The following is an 18,930-nucleotide window of genomic DNA, read 5'->3' on the forward strand; positions in this document are numbered from 1 at the left end:
GGGAAAATCATAGACAGACACTGCATTGATGATCATTGAGTAAGAGAGCTGAATAAAAAATTAAATCTTTAGAACGTGCAGTGTAGGAGATGTGACTGGTTATTAAAAATGCATGCACCACATGTCAATACTACTTGTTATGAAAGAAGATTTGGACCAATGTTTGCAATAAATCAGTCTCAAATATAAGTATGTCCATGATACACAAAGTGAATGTAACCAGTGGATTATCTTTATTTCAGTTCAATTCAATTTTATTTATAGTATCAAATCATAACAAGAGTCATCTCAAGACACTTTACAGATCACAAACCTCGGACAGACCCAGGCTCTTGGTAGGCGGTGTCTGACGCCAGGCTCTTGGTAGGCGGTGTCTGACGCCAGGCTCTTGGTAGGCGGTGTCTGACGGTGCCGGTTGGGGGTGTGATGAACAGTGGCAATAATAGTCACAAAAAAGATACTGGAACTATGACTAGAAATAGTAGTTGTAGTTGTACATGGTGTAGCAGGGCATTGTAGGGCGTTACAGGGCATAGCAGGACGTAGCAGGGCACTGTAGGGTAAAGCAGGACATAGCAGGGCGTAGCAGGGTGCAGCAGGGCGCGGAGCAGGACCACGGCGACAGCTGCAACCATGATTTAGGTGCCACCGTAATCCAAGGAAAACTGCTGGGCAAAAAAATACTTTGGGGAATAAGCTCCCCAGAGTTAAGTTAGTAACAAGCATTTCTGGGACATGGATGCACACAGATGGAAAGAGAGAGGAGCTTAGTGTGTCAAAGGAAGTCCCCTGGCAGTCTAAAACTATAACAGCATAATTAAGAGCTGGTGCAAGGCAAACCTGAGCCAGTTCTATGAGGGTTGGTAGATGAATCTGATGACTATGAAGAGAAGCAGACCTCTTGTTAGGTAAACCTATAAAACACGTTTTTTTTTGTTTTTTTTTAAAGTTTGATTATATCTTCTTATATCTTGAGTCATTGCAAGTTTAAAAGGTGGTTGCTGCTGAAAATGCTGAATGCACAGCAAGGAAGCTCAATCTTAAGAGGCTAGTATGTGACAACTTTGAAGTGAGGATTAAGATGCAGAGACATGGAGAGAGATGGATGTTGTGATTTTCTCTCACACACGGGCCATTAAACTTCACAGCTATTGCTCTATTTAGTTTAATCCAAATGGCCAGTGCAAAGACCAGGCTGTCACAGGTGTAAAGAATGACCGATCAACAAAGATGGAAGGACTTGTGCTAATTAACACACAACTCAAAGGGAGAAACTAAACCTAGAGCACTTTTAGAGAACAGAGAAACTTTACTAAACTTCACTGTGACACAATTCCGACCAACTGATAAACCTGATAAATTTGGTAGTGACACAGTTATACATTATGTTATACATTATGTAGGGCCAATGCCCTACACAATATGTATGTATGAATGTGTGTGTGTGTGTATATATATATATATACATAATCTGCATTGTTTATTTAGCAGTCTTCTGCTATGTTTCTTGCTTTGGAAAAGGTTTGACAAATCAAAAACCTTCATAGATGCAAAATTCATAATACGAAGAGTAATAATTGAACGTGTTTGCCGTTGCAGGTGTCCTGTTAACAGTTTTACAAACATCTCTTTTATAGTGGTGGTCTACAGAGAAAATGCTTTTTGGGCCACACTGTGTTTTTTTGGTTGCAGTACTGTGTGTGGCCACTGATACAAATTGGCAGCAACCCAATGTGGATTTATTGCCACTCACTTCTTCACACGTTCACTTTACACACGATCACACATCCTCTAAAATTCTCTCTTCACACACCTTGTTAAAATTATTAGAAGAATCATATAGTCAGCTAAGTCCGCAGGTTAAGTAATATGCATCAGAACAGCAATTTCTATCTAATGTTTGCTAACATTGGCTAATATTAACCAACCATAGGCCACTGGTCATATCAGACCAAAAAAATAGCAGCTCAACCCCTCAATTCAATTCAATTCAATTCAATTTTATTTATAGTATCAAATCACAACAAGAGTTATCTCAAGACACTTTACAGATAGAGTAGGTCTAGACCACACTCTATAATTTCCAAAGCCCCAAAAATTCCAGTAATTCCCTCAAGAGCAAGCATTAGCAGTGGCTATTGCGACAGTGGCTAGGAGAAACTCCCTTTTAGGAAAAAACCTCGGCAGACCCAGACTCTTGATAGGCGGTGTCTGACGGAGCCGGTTGGGGGTGTGATGAACAGTGGCAATAATAGTCATAATAAAGATAATGGAACAGTGACTACAATGGTAGTTGTAGTAGTTCATGTCATAGCCGGGCACACCAGGGTGTTACGGGATGTAGCGTGGGACAGCAGAGCATGGGTGGACGCAGTAGACGCGGCAGGACGGAGCAGGATGCAGCCGGACATTGCAGGGAATCCATTATCAGCTACGCTCTGTGAAGAAGAAACATAAGGACTCCGGGGAGTGAACTCCCCAGAGCTAGGTTAGTAACAAGCATTTCTGGGACAAGGATGCACACAAAAGGAAACAAATGAAAACAGAGATGAGAGAGCAGCTCAGTGTGTCATAGGAAGGAAGTAACTTCCCCGGCAGTCTAGAATTATAATAGCATAACTAAGAGAGGCAGGTTAAAGATAGGTGCCGGATCGGGCTTGAACTCTCCCCAACCGGATCAGGCTGTACTGGCCTGCCTCCCTCTACTCTCACTATATTATTGATTATATGATAGATGAATCTGATGACTATGAAGAGAAGCATGTGGGCCGGGTTAGGCGGATGCTGCAACTCCTCCTCCCTAACTATAAGCTTTATCAAAGAGGAGGGTTTTCAGTTTATTCTTAAATGGTGACGGTGTCTGCCCTTTGAACCCAAATTGGGAGCTGGTTCCACAGGAGTGGAGCCTGGTAGCTCGAGTGTATTGAATTGAGCAAAGGTGCATTTTATTGCTTATGATTTCAACTCACAGATAAGAGGAAAAGAAAGAGCGTTATTTCTTCTTCTCAGAGTTAAACCATCTAGCTTTAAATCATGACAAAAAGATACAGAAAGAAAACTTGCAAACCAGTAAAACTTTTTAGATATGATCTAATGATATTTAAATGGGTTTCAAAGACTTGTAGTGACAGAGTGCAGTGTGTTAGCAGTAAAGTTGGTGGAGAGTCGAGAGCCTACCTCTCTTCGAGTATCTGAAGTCCCAGGCTCTTTTGAGGCGGGGAGCTGCATTCTCTGCTCCACTCTCAAGTATGCTAGTTAAGTGTGTGTGTGTGTGTGTGTGTGTGTGTGTGTGTGTGTGTGTGTGTGTGCACACGCGTGTGCGTGTGGCAGCCAATGGTCGTGATCTCAGATAAGAGTAGAAAGAGGATGAATTAAAGGGAGGAAGGAAAAAAATAAGTGGCTCTGCACTTCCCTTTCCCATTTCCTCTAAATCGTCCTTTCTTGCTTCCTCTCTAATCTCAGACTGAGGCTGTCTGGTTGCTGCTTTAGCACTTTTCACCCCCGCTCTGGTATTAGCTTGGTTTCTCTTATTACTTTCACTGTTTCCTTTTTGACTTTTGCCTATGTGTCTGTGTCCTGAATTTGTTCTTCCTTTGTTCTCTTTCTTTTCCCCTTTCTTGGCTTGATTATTTCTTACTTTCCCCTTTTGTGTTCTATCAATTCACCCTCATGTTTGTGTTTCTTTCATTCTCTCCACCAGGGCCGTTTTTAACCTGCTATATTAGAGTGGGCTGTAGAAATAGTAGGTGGGCAACTGGCGGTAGGTAGGCCAGAGTTTAGAGAAGCGGACTAGTAGCCGGTTCTCATCCCTAGTTAGATGCCACAAAAATCTGGCCAAATGTCAGTTGGCGTGGCAACCCAGGGGCTTAGGTTTCATTTCATCATTGGTTGGGACACGTTAGTTGGGGAGGAGTTCCTCCAGATCATTTTCAGCAGTAAAAGCTCAATTTCCTGTGTTATGGTGAATTTATTCTATTCCTGTTTCTGCATCAATTTATGGTGGAAATGTCTTTTTTTATGCTATGTAAAGGAAAATATAAAAAGATAATAATGAATTCATTTTAATTCATTATTAACCCCTGGACTATTATAGCTCGTGTAAATTAGGGTACTGTTTAAATTTTAGGTAGGCAATAATAAAATAAAAAAAAATTAAAAACACAAAAAACTGTAACAATTGTACATACTGTAAATATTGACATTGCATGTATGTTGAGGTGATCCGTGTGTAGGTGCTGTATTTGTATTTTATCTGTATTTTATATTGAATGAACTTATTAGCAGGAATGCTCATTATCCACTGTATATAACTGCTGTCACTTTGCCTCTGCCCAGGGACTACAGATGAAAATTAGCTTGTAGCTATCTCTGGTCTGTGCAACACATTTGTTGTGCAATGTCCCTGTCAAATAAATAAATAAAATAAAATAAATAAAAATGTGTAAGCAAGATCTCTCTCATATTCAAAACTTTCTGCACATTCAAAATAGTATTTATCCCATCTGTGTTCTCTGAGATTTAGAGAATAAATAGTGGAAATATTTTGAGAAAAACTTGTAATATTACGAGAATAAATTTACAATATTTCTAGAAAAAATCCACCATATAGTCATCCGTTCATTACATTACGTTCTGTTAATATGGTAGTATCTCATTCAGACCGTCTGACAGACACGGAGCCCCGTTTAGGACTCTGGTCTCTGGAGGAAACAAGACAAAGTTTAAGGAAGAGGCTGTACACTGCTCTTCATCGACGTGAAAACCTGAAACAGCGATAAGTCTGCCGCAGCATACCCGCAGCAGAGTGCGTCCATTATAATCAACTGATGCTGCAACACTGACCACGGAAGTCACGCTGCTCATCTCTATTTTTACAGAGACAGTAAACACAGAGCTATAAATTCGGGTCTGCTTCAGCTCTGTATGTGTTTTTGCCTGACCACAACGATAAGATGGGGTGGGCACAGGGCGACTGGGCCCACAAAATCAGAAGTTAGAAACAGTACTGGTATTTTCTGTGCTTTTTCTTTGATTGGCTAAACGCATTTTCTTAACTTTTGATTGGGTAGGTAAGGCTGAACCCACCCCTGACCCTGGCTAGCACCAGCCTTGCACTCCACTCATCTCTCTTCTCTGATTCACTGTTTGACCAAGGAATTCTCTAGTCTTCAATGTAAATCACTTACACAGACTGTCACACGGATCGACCTGTGAACCCTTCCTATACTCCTTCCATGGCTTTATACAGGAGGGATGGATGCATGTTGACAGTGGTAAAAAGATAGAGAGGGGCCTGACATCCTGAGTACACCTCATTGTGTCAGATAAGAGCAATGGCTGGATAAAAAGGAAATGTGTGTGTGTGTGTGTGTGTGTGTGTGTGTGTGTGTGTGTGTGTTTGCAGGGTGAAGTGTAGAAGAGGGAGGAAGAAAGATAAATTCTTTCACACACACTTGCTAACAAATTGAAGACACATTGTTGACACATGGATGTATACATAAACAGGAAATGGTCATAGTATAGGCGCTAGTGCACGACACCAACACACCCACACACACGTATGTAGAGTGATTACACTCCCTCAGTCCCTGTCTCTCTGCCTGTTGAGATCAGAGTTTCCTTCATAGTGCTACTGCAGTGTCAAGGCGACATTGAGGGATCATGATTGCAAAGACAAAGAGAGTGAAAGAGAATAAGATAATAATATAATAATATAAGATAATAAGGAGATGTAATAAGGATCAAACAACAGGGAGTGACTGAATGGGAGAGAAAAAATGGCAGAGGAGTTGAGCGAAAAGATAAAAGATATAAGTATTTATGTCTGCGGTGAAGGTTTTTCCCAAGGGAAAGACTTTAAGAATCACACTCTCATCAGGCGGGTGCTGTAATCATGTAGACATATATCGGGTGGCTGTGATGTCAGTTTACCACCCATGGCTATGAACTTTGGATAGTGACTAAAGAGCAACATGAAAACCTCCCAGTGGGGAGAGCAGACCTCGGGGCAGACATGCTGCAGGGATTACAGCGTATATCCCAACTAGCCTTGGATTCCCTTGGGATCCCCCATGAGGAGAAAGAAGACGTGGGATGTCTCGAGTAGTCCGTTTAGTCTGCAGACATCATAAGCAGGATGAAAATAAAGGCGGAGAAAAGAGAAGGTGGAGAACCTCAGAAAGCAGTTTTTGGCTCCTTTATACCGATTTAGTGTCTCCTCGCTAAACACCCGGATTAAATTGTTATTTTAACTCGATCCTCAAAGGGAGAAATAGAATTAGAGTTAAACTAGACGTGATATTGGTGTCTTTTAGGAGGCTTCCCACAGAATCCAGCAGATCGAGGAAAAGTGCAATTTCATTAGAAATGATCCCATTACAGCTTTTATAAGACTATTTTAAAAGAAATGTGTTTCTGTCACCTCAGGTGCTGCTCTAATAGGCAGATCTTAAAATGATGCCGTAACATTTGAAATGTAGTGATGACAGATATTTAAATTATATTTATCATATTTATGATGTTTTCAAATTTGTTTTAAAGTGGCTATATGTAACTTTCAGTTTGTGTTAATTCTAGCGGCCGCTTTGGACAAAACCACACTTGCTGCCGTAAAGGTCTTTTTTTTACGGTGCTGTATTGTCCACTGTAGATTACTGAGTTAGTGTTACGGGGAGGTCATGTAGTTGCGATAAATGTTTTGCTCAGACAGAAAAAGATTAATTTACTATAAAAGAATAACTTACAGATGCATCATTGCATTCCCAGTGTTGCATACGGTAACTTAGCCTACTTTGGAATGTATCGTGAGTTAAACCGGGTATCACTGTCACTGTGTCACGAGCCAAAACATTAAGAACTTGATGTAGCAACCAACGTATATAATAAATTAGATTCATGTAGCGCATTTCATGCAACCCACGGACGCTTTACACAAGTAACGTTACAGGTGGACAAGTGAAAAGAAAATAGTAGGCCAACTAGGGCTGTTGGAAGAAAAAACGAAATTTGAATATTATTCAAATAGTAAAAAGAAATCAATACTATTCAAATGCTGAAATTACTATTTGAATGTGACTTTTTTTATAAATATGTCGGCAAACGTTAGCTAATCTCCCTCGTCTCGCCTTGGCCTATCTGCATGTGTCACTCATGTCACGTCTTATGAACAATAACTTAGTGGGGTGAGAAACACAAGGCATTGTGAGGTCTAAGGTAACGTTACGTACCGTACGTTAGTACAATATTACGGAGCTAACATTACGTACCAAGTTAACTTAGTACAAGCGGGAGTGACAGGCTGCGGCTGGAAATCGTAACAAAGGACGGGAAATAGTTTTAACATGACTTTAAAATCAACATCCACCGAGCCAAAGTGCTTATGTTAACATTAGTTAGCTCGTTCTTGTTTTCTAACTGCGTCACAAGGTATAGTAACGTTAGCGTAGCTGGGAGCTTCATGGAGACAGCTAAAGGTAATGTTAGCTGCCCTCTGTCAGAGTTAGCTTCGACTTCATATATTACCTTCTAATGGCTGTATTCTCAGTAACGTCACAATCTGGAAGAAACAGGTTGCTTATAAATCACTAAAATAGTAGTGACAGCACTGTTTGGCTCAGTTATTAATGCAGTTAGCATCGTTTGTTACTTACCTAGTTTATGACAAATCTTAAAAGTCAAAGTTATTGGGGCTCAGCACCTTCTAACATGACATTTTGACTGTGTCCAAATTCCATATTACATACAGTTATATTATATATATTTATAACTATAAATCTTCATACTATAGTACTCTTTTTACATGCACATTAACACAAACTGAGTAACCATTCGAGCAGCAAGTCCTCCAAACCATAAGACCATATTGGTTGTTTATTCCTACCATCTAATACGACCCATAGAAACGTTTTCCATCCTCATATCTAAGGGTAACAGTTACGGTTTTAAACACATCATTTATGTAGTGAAACGGTTGCAGTTTGGTTAGGTTTAGGCAAAAAAACTACCTAGTTAAGTTTCGAAAAAGATTGTGGTTTGGCTTATAATCGGTACATTTGTTACGTAACTTCCAGTTACGCACATGGTGCAGAACAGGACTTAGTCTGTTTTCTGTAAAGTACTGTTTTTTTTGCTGTTTATTTTTATTTTCAAAAGTTGAACCTGTGAAAGTCCTGTGTTTGTTTGACCCATCCACCATCCTAACCAGCCTTCTCCTTACAAGAAGTTTGGAAGTTCCCGTCATAATTACTATGGCCACTCGAGGCCACTGCCTAACAATGAAACGTAAATATAGGTATATATATATATATATATATATATATATATATTATAGGATTTGTGGGGTCATAACCCTTAACCCATTGCTCCATTCAATTTAGGAACCCCACCTCGGTCTAGATGACTTAAATCATCCTCCCATCATGAACATTCAGGAAGGAAGAAAGAGTTTACTCCTTCATTTTGTCATTGAACTTTTTTTTTACTTGTTATTAAATTTTTCTTAGCCACCACCTTTTTGTTCTGTTGCAAGCCTTACGCTCAAACGAAGCAAGCACTCTCTATGCACTCAAGAAAGAAACAAAGAGTAAAGTCTCTTGTATGATACACAAAGAGCATTCATGAAAGCATTAAAAGTAATGCTTTTGGGGCATTGTGGGCCGAGAGAGAGAGAGAGAGAGAGAGAGAGAGAGAGAGAGAGAGACGACCAGGAAAGAAAAAGACTAAATCAGAAAAATGGCACTCACTGAAGGTTGGAGATGAAGGAGTACGGAGATGGAGAGCAAAGGGAAGGAAATGAAGGAAAAGAGGAGCAGAGTGCTCTTTTAAATGGAAATTGGCTCTTCTGCTGATGGCTGGGACGAGTAATGACGACCCCCCCTGACTACTTGAATGTACTGTCAGCATTTTTACACACACACACACACACACACACACACACACATGTTCACATAACCATCATCCCACTTTCTCACACATCTACCTTCCACCATCCACCTTTAAAAAGCATGCAAAAACTTACTGATGACTCACACACACACACAGACACACATACACACACACACACACACACACACACACACACACACACACACACACACACACACACACACACACACACACATACACACTCTCTTCCACACCCTCCAGAGACAGGGAACAGCATGAAAGTGTGATGATGCATCATTTTCTTAAGCACCTCTATCCATCTTCCCTTCCTCACCATATCTCAATCTCTGCTTTTCACACCCTTCATTTTAAGGATGATGTTGGGAAACCAACCTCAGCTGTATGTAGGTACATACATGTACACGGTGTGTGTGTGTGTGTGTGTGTGTGTGTGTGTGTGTGTGTTTCCCCATACAAACAGAACACATGAGAGATCTTCTGTTTCAGTATTACATCCACATGTGTTGGTGAGTCTCATAGTTTAGCAGGAAGACACAAGGGGATAGTCTCACTGCAAATAGGACCTGTGACCAAATAATTTAAAGGTTCTTTACAAATCATCATATAGTGTGAAAAATAAAAGTTAAAAAAATGCTTCGCAACATACTGTAATGGTAAGTGGTCACTGCTGTAACTTTTGGAACTGCACCTTCCAGAAATCAGTGACTAAGCAGAGGTACAAGTGAAGTATAACTTTGACTCTTTCTGCAAGACTCTCTGGGCTCAACTCTTACAACTCACCATTGAAAGCTACTACAGTGGATGCAGTGTCTATAAAGGCTATGTCCTATGTCTAGTTCAAACAAATAAATCTATCTGAATTAAATCACAAAAGAGTTCAGTGTGCTTCTAAAAAACTAGGTCGTTATCCAAACATATTTTAAGGCAAAAGTGTTACAAATTGTTATGCACAAAAGCAGGGAAAAAAACATGCCGTCATAGAGAGGGGCGAGACCGGATGTATCTCACTTTTGTACAGTCTATCTTCAAAGGCTTCATGGTGTTGCATTTGGTTTGTACACTTAAAACATGACGGAAGTAGTTGTGTGAAGAATAAAAACAGCTAGCTTGAGATCGAAGTGAGCTTAATTTAGTCTGCTATTGAAGTAAAGGGAACTATATGCCTCTTGACCTATTGTAAACGTTAAAAATATGGGTTGAAGAAGCAAAATGGACACAGTTTCCCAGCGTTTAATGCTACCGTTTTCAAGGTGGACATTTTGACATGTAAAAGAAAAGACAGATATAACTTATACCATTATGTAATGATGTCTTGTGTTCCAGTTCTGAGCCCTGGTTTGTGCATGTTGACTTAAGCTTACTGAGACAATTCAATGGAATGCATTCATCCTTAATGTTATTAGTCTAACCCAAGCCTTTTCTACCATGACAAGTAAAATTGTGGTTTGCAGGTCTACAGTATAGGTGTTTTGCAGGAAATATGCAGGGGGAATTATTAGCATTAACACGCAACATGCATTACCAGGTCCTCTGCCATCATTAGTTATTAAGTGCTTTTTCTGCAATGACATGTCAAAATGTCTTCTGTGAAAAAGAGCTATTACGAACACAAGAGTTATGGTACATATTTAAATTGACATCACAATGCAAAGTGAAATGTGATTAAGGCATAGTATAGTTGGCTAGTGTAATGGCTGACTCATCCATAACTACTGTATGTTGCAAGGTCCTTCCATTTCAGTTGAATAAATAGTAGCCATCATACAGCTGCCAGAAGGATGCCGGGTTCCATCTGCAATACCATAATTATTGAAGTCCAGTACAACTATGTGCACAAGAGTTAAAACACTATACACATAAATCATATCTTCTTAATAGAATGATATTATGTATCAGTGGTTACACCATCACTTCTCATAAAACTGAAGTTAATATATAGTAAACATTTAGATCATGATCCCTATTTTTAACATTTTCATCTTTTCATATACAGGTTACAACTAAATGTAAAACAACCTCTTCCCTTGCACAAACGCATATACAAGTGTTTTATTTTTTTTATGATCACAACCCGGTAAGGAGTTTATGCTTCTACGTGGTCGTTTTTCATGTTTGCCTTGCTTCCTCTGCTTCTCGTCTTCCTCTTGTATTCACAAAGAGAGAAACTCTTGGGCCCGCTGTGTGAATTCTGTTCAGTGTACTGCAGACAAGCACAAAACTCAATAGAGACCAAATAGCTTCCTATCAAACCACACTGCTTTTAAGAAACCTGTGCTTTAGTGCAAGTCTGTGTGTTGCCTGTGCATCTGTTGTGAATGCGTGTGTACCATGTTTGTAGTTCTGTCTGTCTGTCTGTCTGTAAGCATCCGAATCCCGTTGTGCAAGCATTTTCTGTGTGATTTTTGGATATATGTCTATATGTGTAAATGTGTTTTCACTGTTTGTACTGTCGGCGTATTTGGGAGCTCATCCTGCACCTGTGGGTGATAGCATCAGTAGCAGAAGAGTCCTACAGCTTCTCTTAAATAGGACTTCATAGATAGCAGGCCTTGAAATAAACCCTTTTAAGATGGCTGAGTGTGCATCTACATGCACAGACACTTGCCCAGAATGGCAATGCAAAACCTATGGGAGGCTTACACTTGAATAAAATATAAAGCTACAAACGTGTGTAGAGATGGTAAACAGGGCTGGAAACCACCAGTTAACTCACGTAGTTGAACATGCTCACAATACTATCAAACAATACATTATATGGGGTGTGTAAAAGAAGTACATTAGTATTATTGTCAAAATGTACCTCAAGAGATAGTTCATATTTTTTTAAGTGGGGTTGTATGAGGTATTTATCTATCGTCAGTGTAACTACAGCAGATGGCGGTCGGCACACCCCCACTTTGGAGAAGCAGAGAGACTTCCTGACAGGGAAACTAAGCAATGTTGTGCTGTGGACTGGCGCAGCAGCAATACTTATTTAGTTTTTTGTTTCAGAGTTTGGGAGTTTTGGCCTTAATAAATAAAGCTGTGTACAATAGAGTCTGAGCCTTTAAAACACACAGCAACATGAACACAATGCTATTATTTTAATGTCAGACATAGACTGGCGAAAGGCTGAACTACCAGAGAGCAGAACATTTTAATTTAAATGTTTTTAGGAAAGAAAGGAACCTACCTCTGCCTCAGTGACAAAACACAAAGTATCACAATACGGATGCCAGGGTATCAGCAAGATAATGTGGTATTTAATTAACTAACAGAAGATATTTGGTATTAAATTAATTTATAAACACCTGTGAGAGGAGCGCATCAATGCTTAAAAACTATGGCAAGGAGAAGGATGGTGATAGGGTGGGTGTTGTTTTTTTATCTTCCAGAAATCAAAACATTGAAGAAAGGTGTCATTGGCAAACATTTAAAAAGGGCACAGAGACATAGATGTGTTTCTTTGTTTTGTCCCTGTAAACACACAACAGTACAGTCCAGTGGGTTTTTAGCAAAGGACCGTTTTTCATTTTTATTGTTGCAGTGCTTCCTATTATTGAAGATAAATGCCACTGCCAAATATTTATCAGTGATATGAGGCTATTTGTATGGGTCTTATCTAAACAGAGGCTATGAAATGAAAAGTAAACTGTTTTTGCTTTGTGGTGAGAGTGTATCTGTTCATTTTCTTTTCTCTTCCTTACCAGCTCATATGTCTACTTCAGTGGCGTCACACTGTTTCAACACCCCCTTACCTCAGGTCTTACCATGGAGAGGAGTCCTGTCTCAAAAAGAAATGTGTCTTTTGGTGTGAAAGAACATTTGCTACTGTACTTGGTCTCGTGATTTATTTTCACGATATGCTGCACCCACGCTCCTTGTAACTCATTTGCCTTACCACAGTACCAGCGGGTCCCTTCTTCATTATATTTGAGTGTGGTGCACTTCACACCCGCTGTTTAAAATCACACAAAAATCCTTTGTGTGCAATGAGCACTAGTGCAGTATCACAAGGCGTGGCGTTCAATACACTGACCTAGTGTATGGCAGCAGATTCAAAGAGTCAAAAGTGTACACATGGGGAGTTAAAAAAGTTACAGTACAGGCCAAAAGTTTGGACACACTTTCTCATTCAATGAGTTTCCTTTTTATTTTCATGACTATTTACATTTTAGATTCTCACTGAAGGCATCAAAACTATGAATGAACACATATGGAATTATGTACTTAACAAAAAGGTGTGAAATAACTGAAAACATGTCTTATATTTTAGATTCTTTAAAGTAGCCACCCTTTGCTTTTTTATTAATAAGGGAAGAAATTCCACTAATTAACCCTGACAAAGCACACCTTTGAAGTGAAAACCATTTCAGGTGACTACCTCATGAAGCTCATTGAGAGAACAGAGTTATCAAAAAAAGCAAAGGGTGGCTACTTTGAATAATCTAAAATATAAGACATGTTTTCAGTTATTTCACACTTTTTTGTTAAGTACGTAATTCCATATGTGTTCATTCGTAGTTTTGATGCCTTCAGTGAGAATCTACGATGTAAATAGTCATGAAAATAAAGAAACACATTGAATGAGAAGGTGTGTCCAAACTTTTGGCCTGTACTGTATGTCCTCTGACACACAGGGATAGGAACAACTACTGTAGCTGCAGTATGTAATAACCTACCAGTCTTTCAGCAACCAACAAAATAGACTGCACCCACAGGGAATTTTGTAGTGATCAGGTCCATCAGGTCGGTCAATCTTGGATGCTTTTGCATCTATTTTGTAGCCCATTAGACCATTCCATACCAATCTATCAAACATTTGTTGAGATATTTCAATGTGGATCAAACTGGTTGACTGACCAACTTACCAGTCAACCAACATTGCCATCCTTTTAGGCCACTCAACTAGTGTAGCTAAAAGCCAGTGGCAAATGGGAATGACACATGGAAAGTGTCAGCAAATTATATGATTGGACCACTCTTTCTTCCTCAAAGTGGCAATGACAAAAAACAGCTGGTCAGTAGGAGAATGCATGTAAATTACGTTCTCTGGCAGGAGGATGGCCTACATATCCATCCATATCTGAAGGTACCAGGATTGGTGAACGGATGCTGGGCGCTGCCACCTCTAGACAAATAGCCTACAGGCGTTCACTCCATGAGATTAAAAACTATTAAGAGATGATGAGAGTGAAACCACCTCAGAAAGTCAGCACATTTCCCTATCCCTCATGTTTGTCCAATGCTCTCTAACCCATAAACCTTAATCACCCACTTCCAAACTCAACCCAACCCTTCCTCACATATGCACTTTACGTCCTCAACCCATTACTCCTCATTTATCCTTCCAGGTTCCCTCACTTTTTCCCATGCATCTTTAAGCAGTCTCTGCCCTGTTCTCCCCTCCCTCCTTGGGTGTGGAGCCAGCTTGGCAGAGTTAAAGCCAAGTCCTCGACAGGTCATTTGACTCCCAGTTGTCGATGGAGTATGTTATTACCAGAGCATTTGCTACACTCTCACTCCAACCTAAATCTAAAAGGTGCATTGCATTCCTATACTCGATCACATAGCAAATACAAAGGCAAACCAAAAAATTGACTCAGTAAACATGTAACCTACTGGATTTGAAGATGTTAGTAGCTTTTTTGTACTGACTCATTTCATTGCTGCATTGCAGTACACTGTAGCAATAGATTATTTGTGAGAATGTTGACAGCTTCTTCTAGCATCCACACTCCATCTAAACAATATTTTAAAGTTTCTCATTACTTTGAGATTCTTAGTCAATATTCTGAGATACTAAGTCAATATCAGCTATTGCTGTGGGCTTTAACTCTGGGTCTTAAGTCATTGCTTATGGTTCTAAAAACGTGGGACTAGCTATACCCGACTAGCTCTGAGGCATGAACCTACAAATAATAAGATGATATACATAGTGGTAATCAACAGGTAGGAAGACATAGCCATACAGTATATACAGTAATGGTGTGAAAAAGAAATGCATGTGAGAAAAAGATACAGGAATGCATAAATCAGCAGAGCCTTTTGTGTCTGTGCTGTTTTTTTGTGTGTGGTTTTGTTCTCATTTAGCAGGCACCATTGTTTGTGCCTATTCTCATCACAACCACTGACAATCCCATAGTACCAGTGCTGCAGCAACCCACAGCGCTCGCAGTCTGGAGGAGGTAAATCAGCTACAAAACAGATGCAGTATTTGTATGTGTTCGAGCATGAGGTAGTGAGTGTGTGAGGAAGCGAACATGGCAGATTTAACAGGCTGGTGAGCAACAAAGAGCTGATCCCTTTCTTCTTCTCCAGTCAGCTTGGCTTCATGTTTATGCCTCCAGCCCCTAGCTAGCAATGCTCCATAGATAGACTGATATATAGATAGTAGATATGAACTCATTTGTGTGTACTATAACAACACTAATGGGATAGGATGGTTTAGAGTTTGGAGACCAATTAATTTTGAAATGGTATATAGTTTGTTCTTAGAGAACTAGTCCCATACAGTTATGATGCAATGATGCTAATGTATGACAACAGAAGGTAACTGGACTGACAGGCTTCTGTCTGAGTATATGGTGGAAATCTGTGTTGACAGCATTTATGGATATGATGGGTAATGAAGGGAAAAGCAAAACCATCACCATACCACAACATAATAGCCTGCCCGGACAGAAAACACAATTTGCAGCTGACAGGACAGACAGTGACAGAATAATGACTACTGCCCCTAATGCAGCCACTGCACTGCACTCCAACAACAATGCAGCAATTTCATTAGCTGGGCACATTCTGCCAAAAGGATATTGAGTTGTGATGCCAGAAATATTATTGACAGTGAAAAATTGGAAATGGAGTCTTGTTTTGATGGAAGCCTAAGTGGACAAAATGAGGCAGAAAAACGTGCAATAACAAAAGCAGTGGGCTTGTGAAAATCAGATATCATTTCAGATAATCATCTGTAGCAGGGTTGGTGTTTCCATGACAGACTGCAGTTTCATTTATCCTCCCTGCCATCTCTAACACCATCACTCTTACATCTACCTCTTTTCCCAGATTGGAGTAAGCGAGTGGACTATGAGCCAGGAACAGGAAGTAAGCAGCTGTTTCCTAAAATGCACCTGGAGACCTGTGGCGGACCGCTGTCGTCAGTGAGGACCACAGTGGAGCTACAGACCAGCCACATTGGAAAAGGCTGTGACCGCGAGACCTATTCTGAGAAATCTCTACAGAAACTCTGTGGTTGGTTCTGCAAACAAAGACTTTTCTGTTGTGTTTTGAATACCATATTGTGTGACCAGAATAACAAGCATCTTAGATTGAGTGTGCATTTCTGGCATGTAGCAGTAAATCACAAGAGAGTTGGACCTGTGGCTATTAGGATAGTGGTGGATATGTAGAATGACTTCTGACTGAAGCGGAAAACTGAAAGTTAGTGCAATGAATTTGAAGTAAGCTGATGCTCAAAGCATGAGTGAAATCCACGGTCTGAGTACCAGGGTCAGACACGGCCTGAGGCACAGTTCTCTGCCCTTAAACCAACATCTGAAAGCTCACGGTCCATGTTGGTTTCTTATCTCCGCTTGTGTCCCTGGTAAACCCCTTTCCTAAATGAAGGCACCAGAATAGCAACTTAAAGCTGTGTCACTAATGAGGTGACAGAGCGAGGGCATTAGCTGCCTCAGATGCAGCCATGCTTTCTCCTCTTTGACTGATGAGCAGCCGAGCTGCTGTGTCGGGGCCCAGAGCGCCAGCAAAGCAGGCGAGCCGACCCGCTCCCCCCTCCCCGCCCACACTGCACTGACAGCAGGCGGGCTGGAGTCATCATCTTTGACTAACGGCCTTCACAAGCCCCAATCCAGCTCATCTGAATGCATAACATCCCCTCCCTGCCTCCCCTGGCTCCCGGTGCATGCATGGTTTACCACTAAAGAGTCCTTTTCAGGCACCTCATAATCGTTATCTGATAGTGAATAGAATAAATTGTAATTGCTTTTTTAAAGCACAATCAATTTGAGATAATGTACAAAGACATCGGGCAAAGAGAATGCTGCAGCTGGGTGCTGGAGAAGTCGATGCGTATTTATTTACTGACGGAACCTAATTGCTGGAGTCAGAATCTCGACACTGGCATGAGTACGAGTTAGAGAAAAACAGCTTTACAGATGGGGGGAAAACATCAATTAATGTGCTAATGTATTATTAGCAGCAATGAACAGATGCATGTTGCAATTGTTTGCCGGACAAGGGAGACATGGTGAATTCTGACATTGCCCATTTTTTTTCGTATCGCTTTGATTTATTACCACCCATAAGCTGTTGCAAATGATTTATAAATGTGGTTTAAGCACATGAAATGCATTTTTCACTGTCGCAGAGAGGGGCAAAGATTGATCGGTAGGGGCATGTCAAATACATTAAGGAGCAAGGTGAATGACATGGCAGAAATACTGTTTGTCAAGGTGACAGTATGAAAACAAAGATTGTTCAGGACTCAACATATTAAAGTTATTGTGTCAAAGGAATGATGGAGTTGCTTTTAAAGGGAAGAGGAAAAAGGGAATAGGATGGCTCAATGCAATGCAGTAATGATCGGTGTGATCGTGTAACAAAAGTGTCAGCTGTAAAGAATTAATTTGATTGGTTGATTCAAACCACGCACCGTCCTTCTCACCAGGTCCTTGCTGTGTCTTTTCTCTTTGTGTTATATAGTACTCGGTCAATATGTCCTCTCTGTTTCTATAGAGGCACATTTTAGTGGTGAGTTATGTTCTGAATTTGGGAACAATGACTCACATCTCTTTCCTTTTGAAAGTCAGTTTCATTTGCCATGAATCAATACCCACATCCTCTATCCATCTCGGCCCATTGATTACATATTAAGCCCTGCCATCTGCCTTGCTCATAAGTAATCATAGCCAAGGTTAGGCCAATGTACACCGCATATCTGCTGTGATTGTTATTGACACATATTCTGTCACACCTCTTATTTGTTCCCACGGCGTTGACCTCAGGGGCCTCTTCGGGCAGCACTGACCTTCTGCCTGCCCCCAGCGCTGCCACCAACTGGACAGCTTCCCTTGTGACTGACAGCGGCAGGGACAGTGACTTGATCTTCAGGTTTGACGGTCATCAGGCAGCTAAAATCCCGGACTGGGTGGTACCCCAGAATCTGACAGACCAGTTCACCATAGCAACCTGGATGAAGCACGGACCCAGTCCTGGTCTCAGAGCTGAGAAGGAGACTCTACTATGTAACTCTGACAAGACTGGTGAGTGTGAGCCTGACAGGCAAGGACTGACATTGGCATTCATGGATTATTTCCAAAAACTCATGTCATATGTGTTAAAATGTAGCAATTGAGGGATAAGGCTGGCAATATTCTATATTTTTCTTATTGTTAACAAATTCCACGTAAAAAAATGTTTTGCCCAAAAACACATCAATGAGCCAAACTGAGTAAAACTTGGTGACTTTATTATAATGAACATGGGCACTGTAGTTAATTTTTTGTTATGTCCACACACTTAACAACATCCTACTGCCGTTATGCTACCTAGAACACCAGATGTGTATTAATTCGCAGTAGAAAGTAGTATCCAGCTGACTTTACTTTTTTTAATGAAACTATATATTTGTGGCCCATTTTTGAAGATTTAGTTCAATTGGAACAAATAAGCTTAGACGTTGGCAGGTAAAGAAGTCACAAAGAATTAAGAGACAGAAGTTGTTTGTGTTGGTCTTTTAATGGAATTTGCTGATAACAAAAAAAGCGTAACACCACCTGTATCTACCCGTATAATCTTAAAACTACTCACCATAAATCAACTGAGCGGATCTGTCAATCTCAACCAAACCTCTGATTTGTGATTTAGGTACAATGTGTCAGGAGGTTGATTGACATTGAAGGTGTAGCAACCATTGGCTACACCATCACACAATGGTTGGGCAACACCAAGTGAGGCAATAAAGGCCACCAAGAATGGATACAAAGCATAATTGTTCCGAGAAAATGTATACATACATAAACATGCAGG

At 40.4% G+C, this 18,930-nt stretch overlaps 1 protein-coding gene across 1 annotated transcript in view; it reads left to right on the forward strand.

Moving 5' to 3' along the window:
* LOC114552916 (calsyntenin-2) overlaps positions 1-18,930 on the forward strand; it is a 179,412-nt gene that overhangs the window by 84,872 nt on the left and 75,610 nt on the right. Inside the window, exons 8-9 of the mRNA XM_028574010.1 lie at positions 15,949-16,134; positions 17,907-18,164. Of these exons, the coding sequence (XP_028429811.1) occupies positions 15,949-16,134; positions 17,907-18,164 (444 nt within the window). The remainder of the gene's footprint in view (positions 1-15,948; positions 16,135-17,906; positions 18,165-18,930) is intronic.

The sequence above is a fragment of the Perca flavescens genome, chromosome 3 (assembly GCF_004354835.1).
Source record: "Perca flavescens isolate YP-PL-M2 chromosome 3, PFLA_1.0, whole genome shotgun sequence".
Taxonomy (NCBI): Eukaryota; Metazoa; Chordata; class Actinopteri; order Perciformes; family Percidae; genus Perca; species Perca flavescens.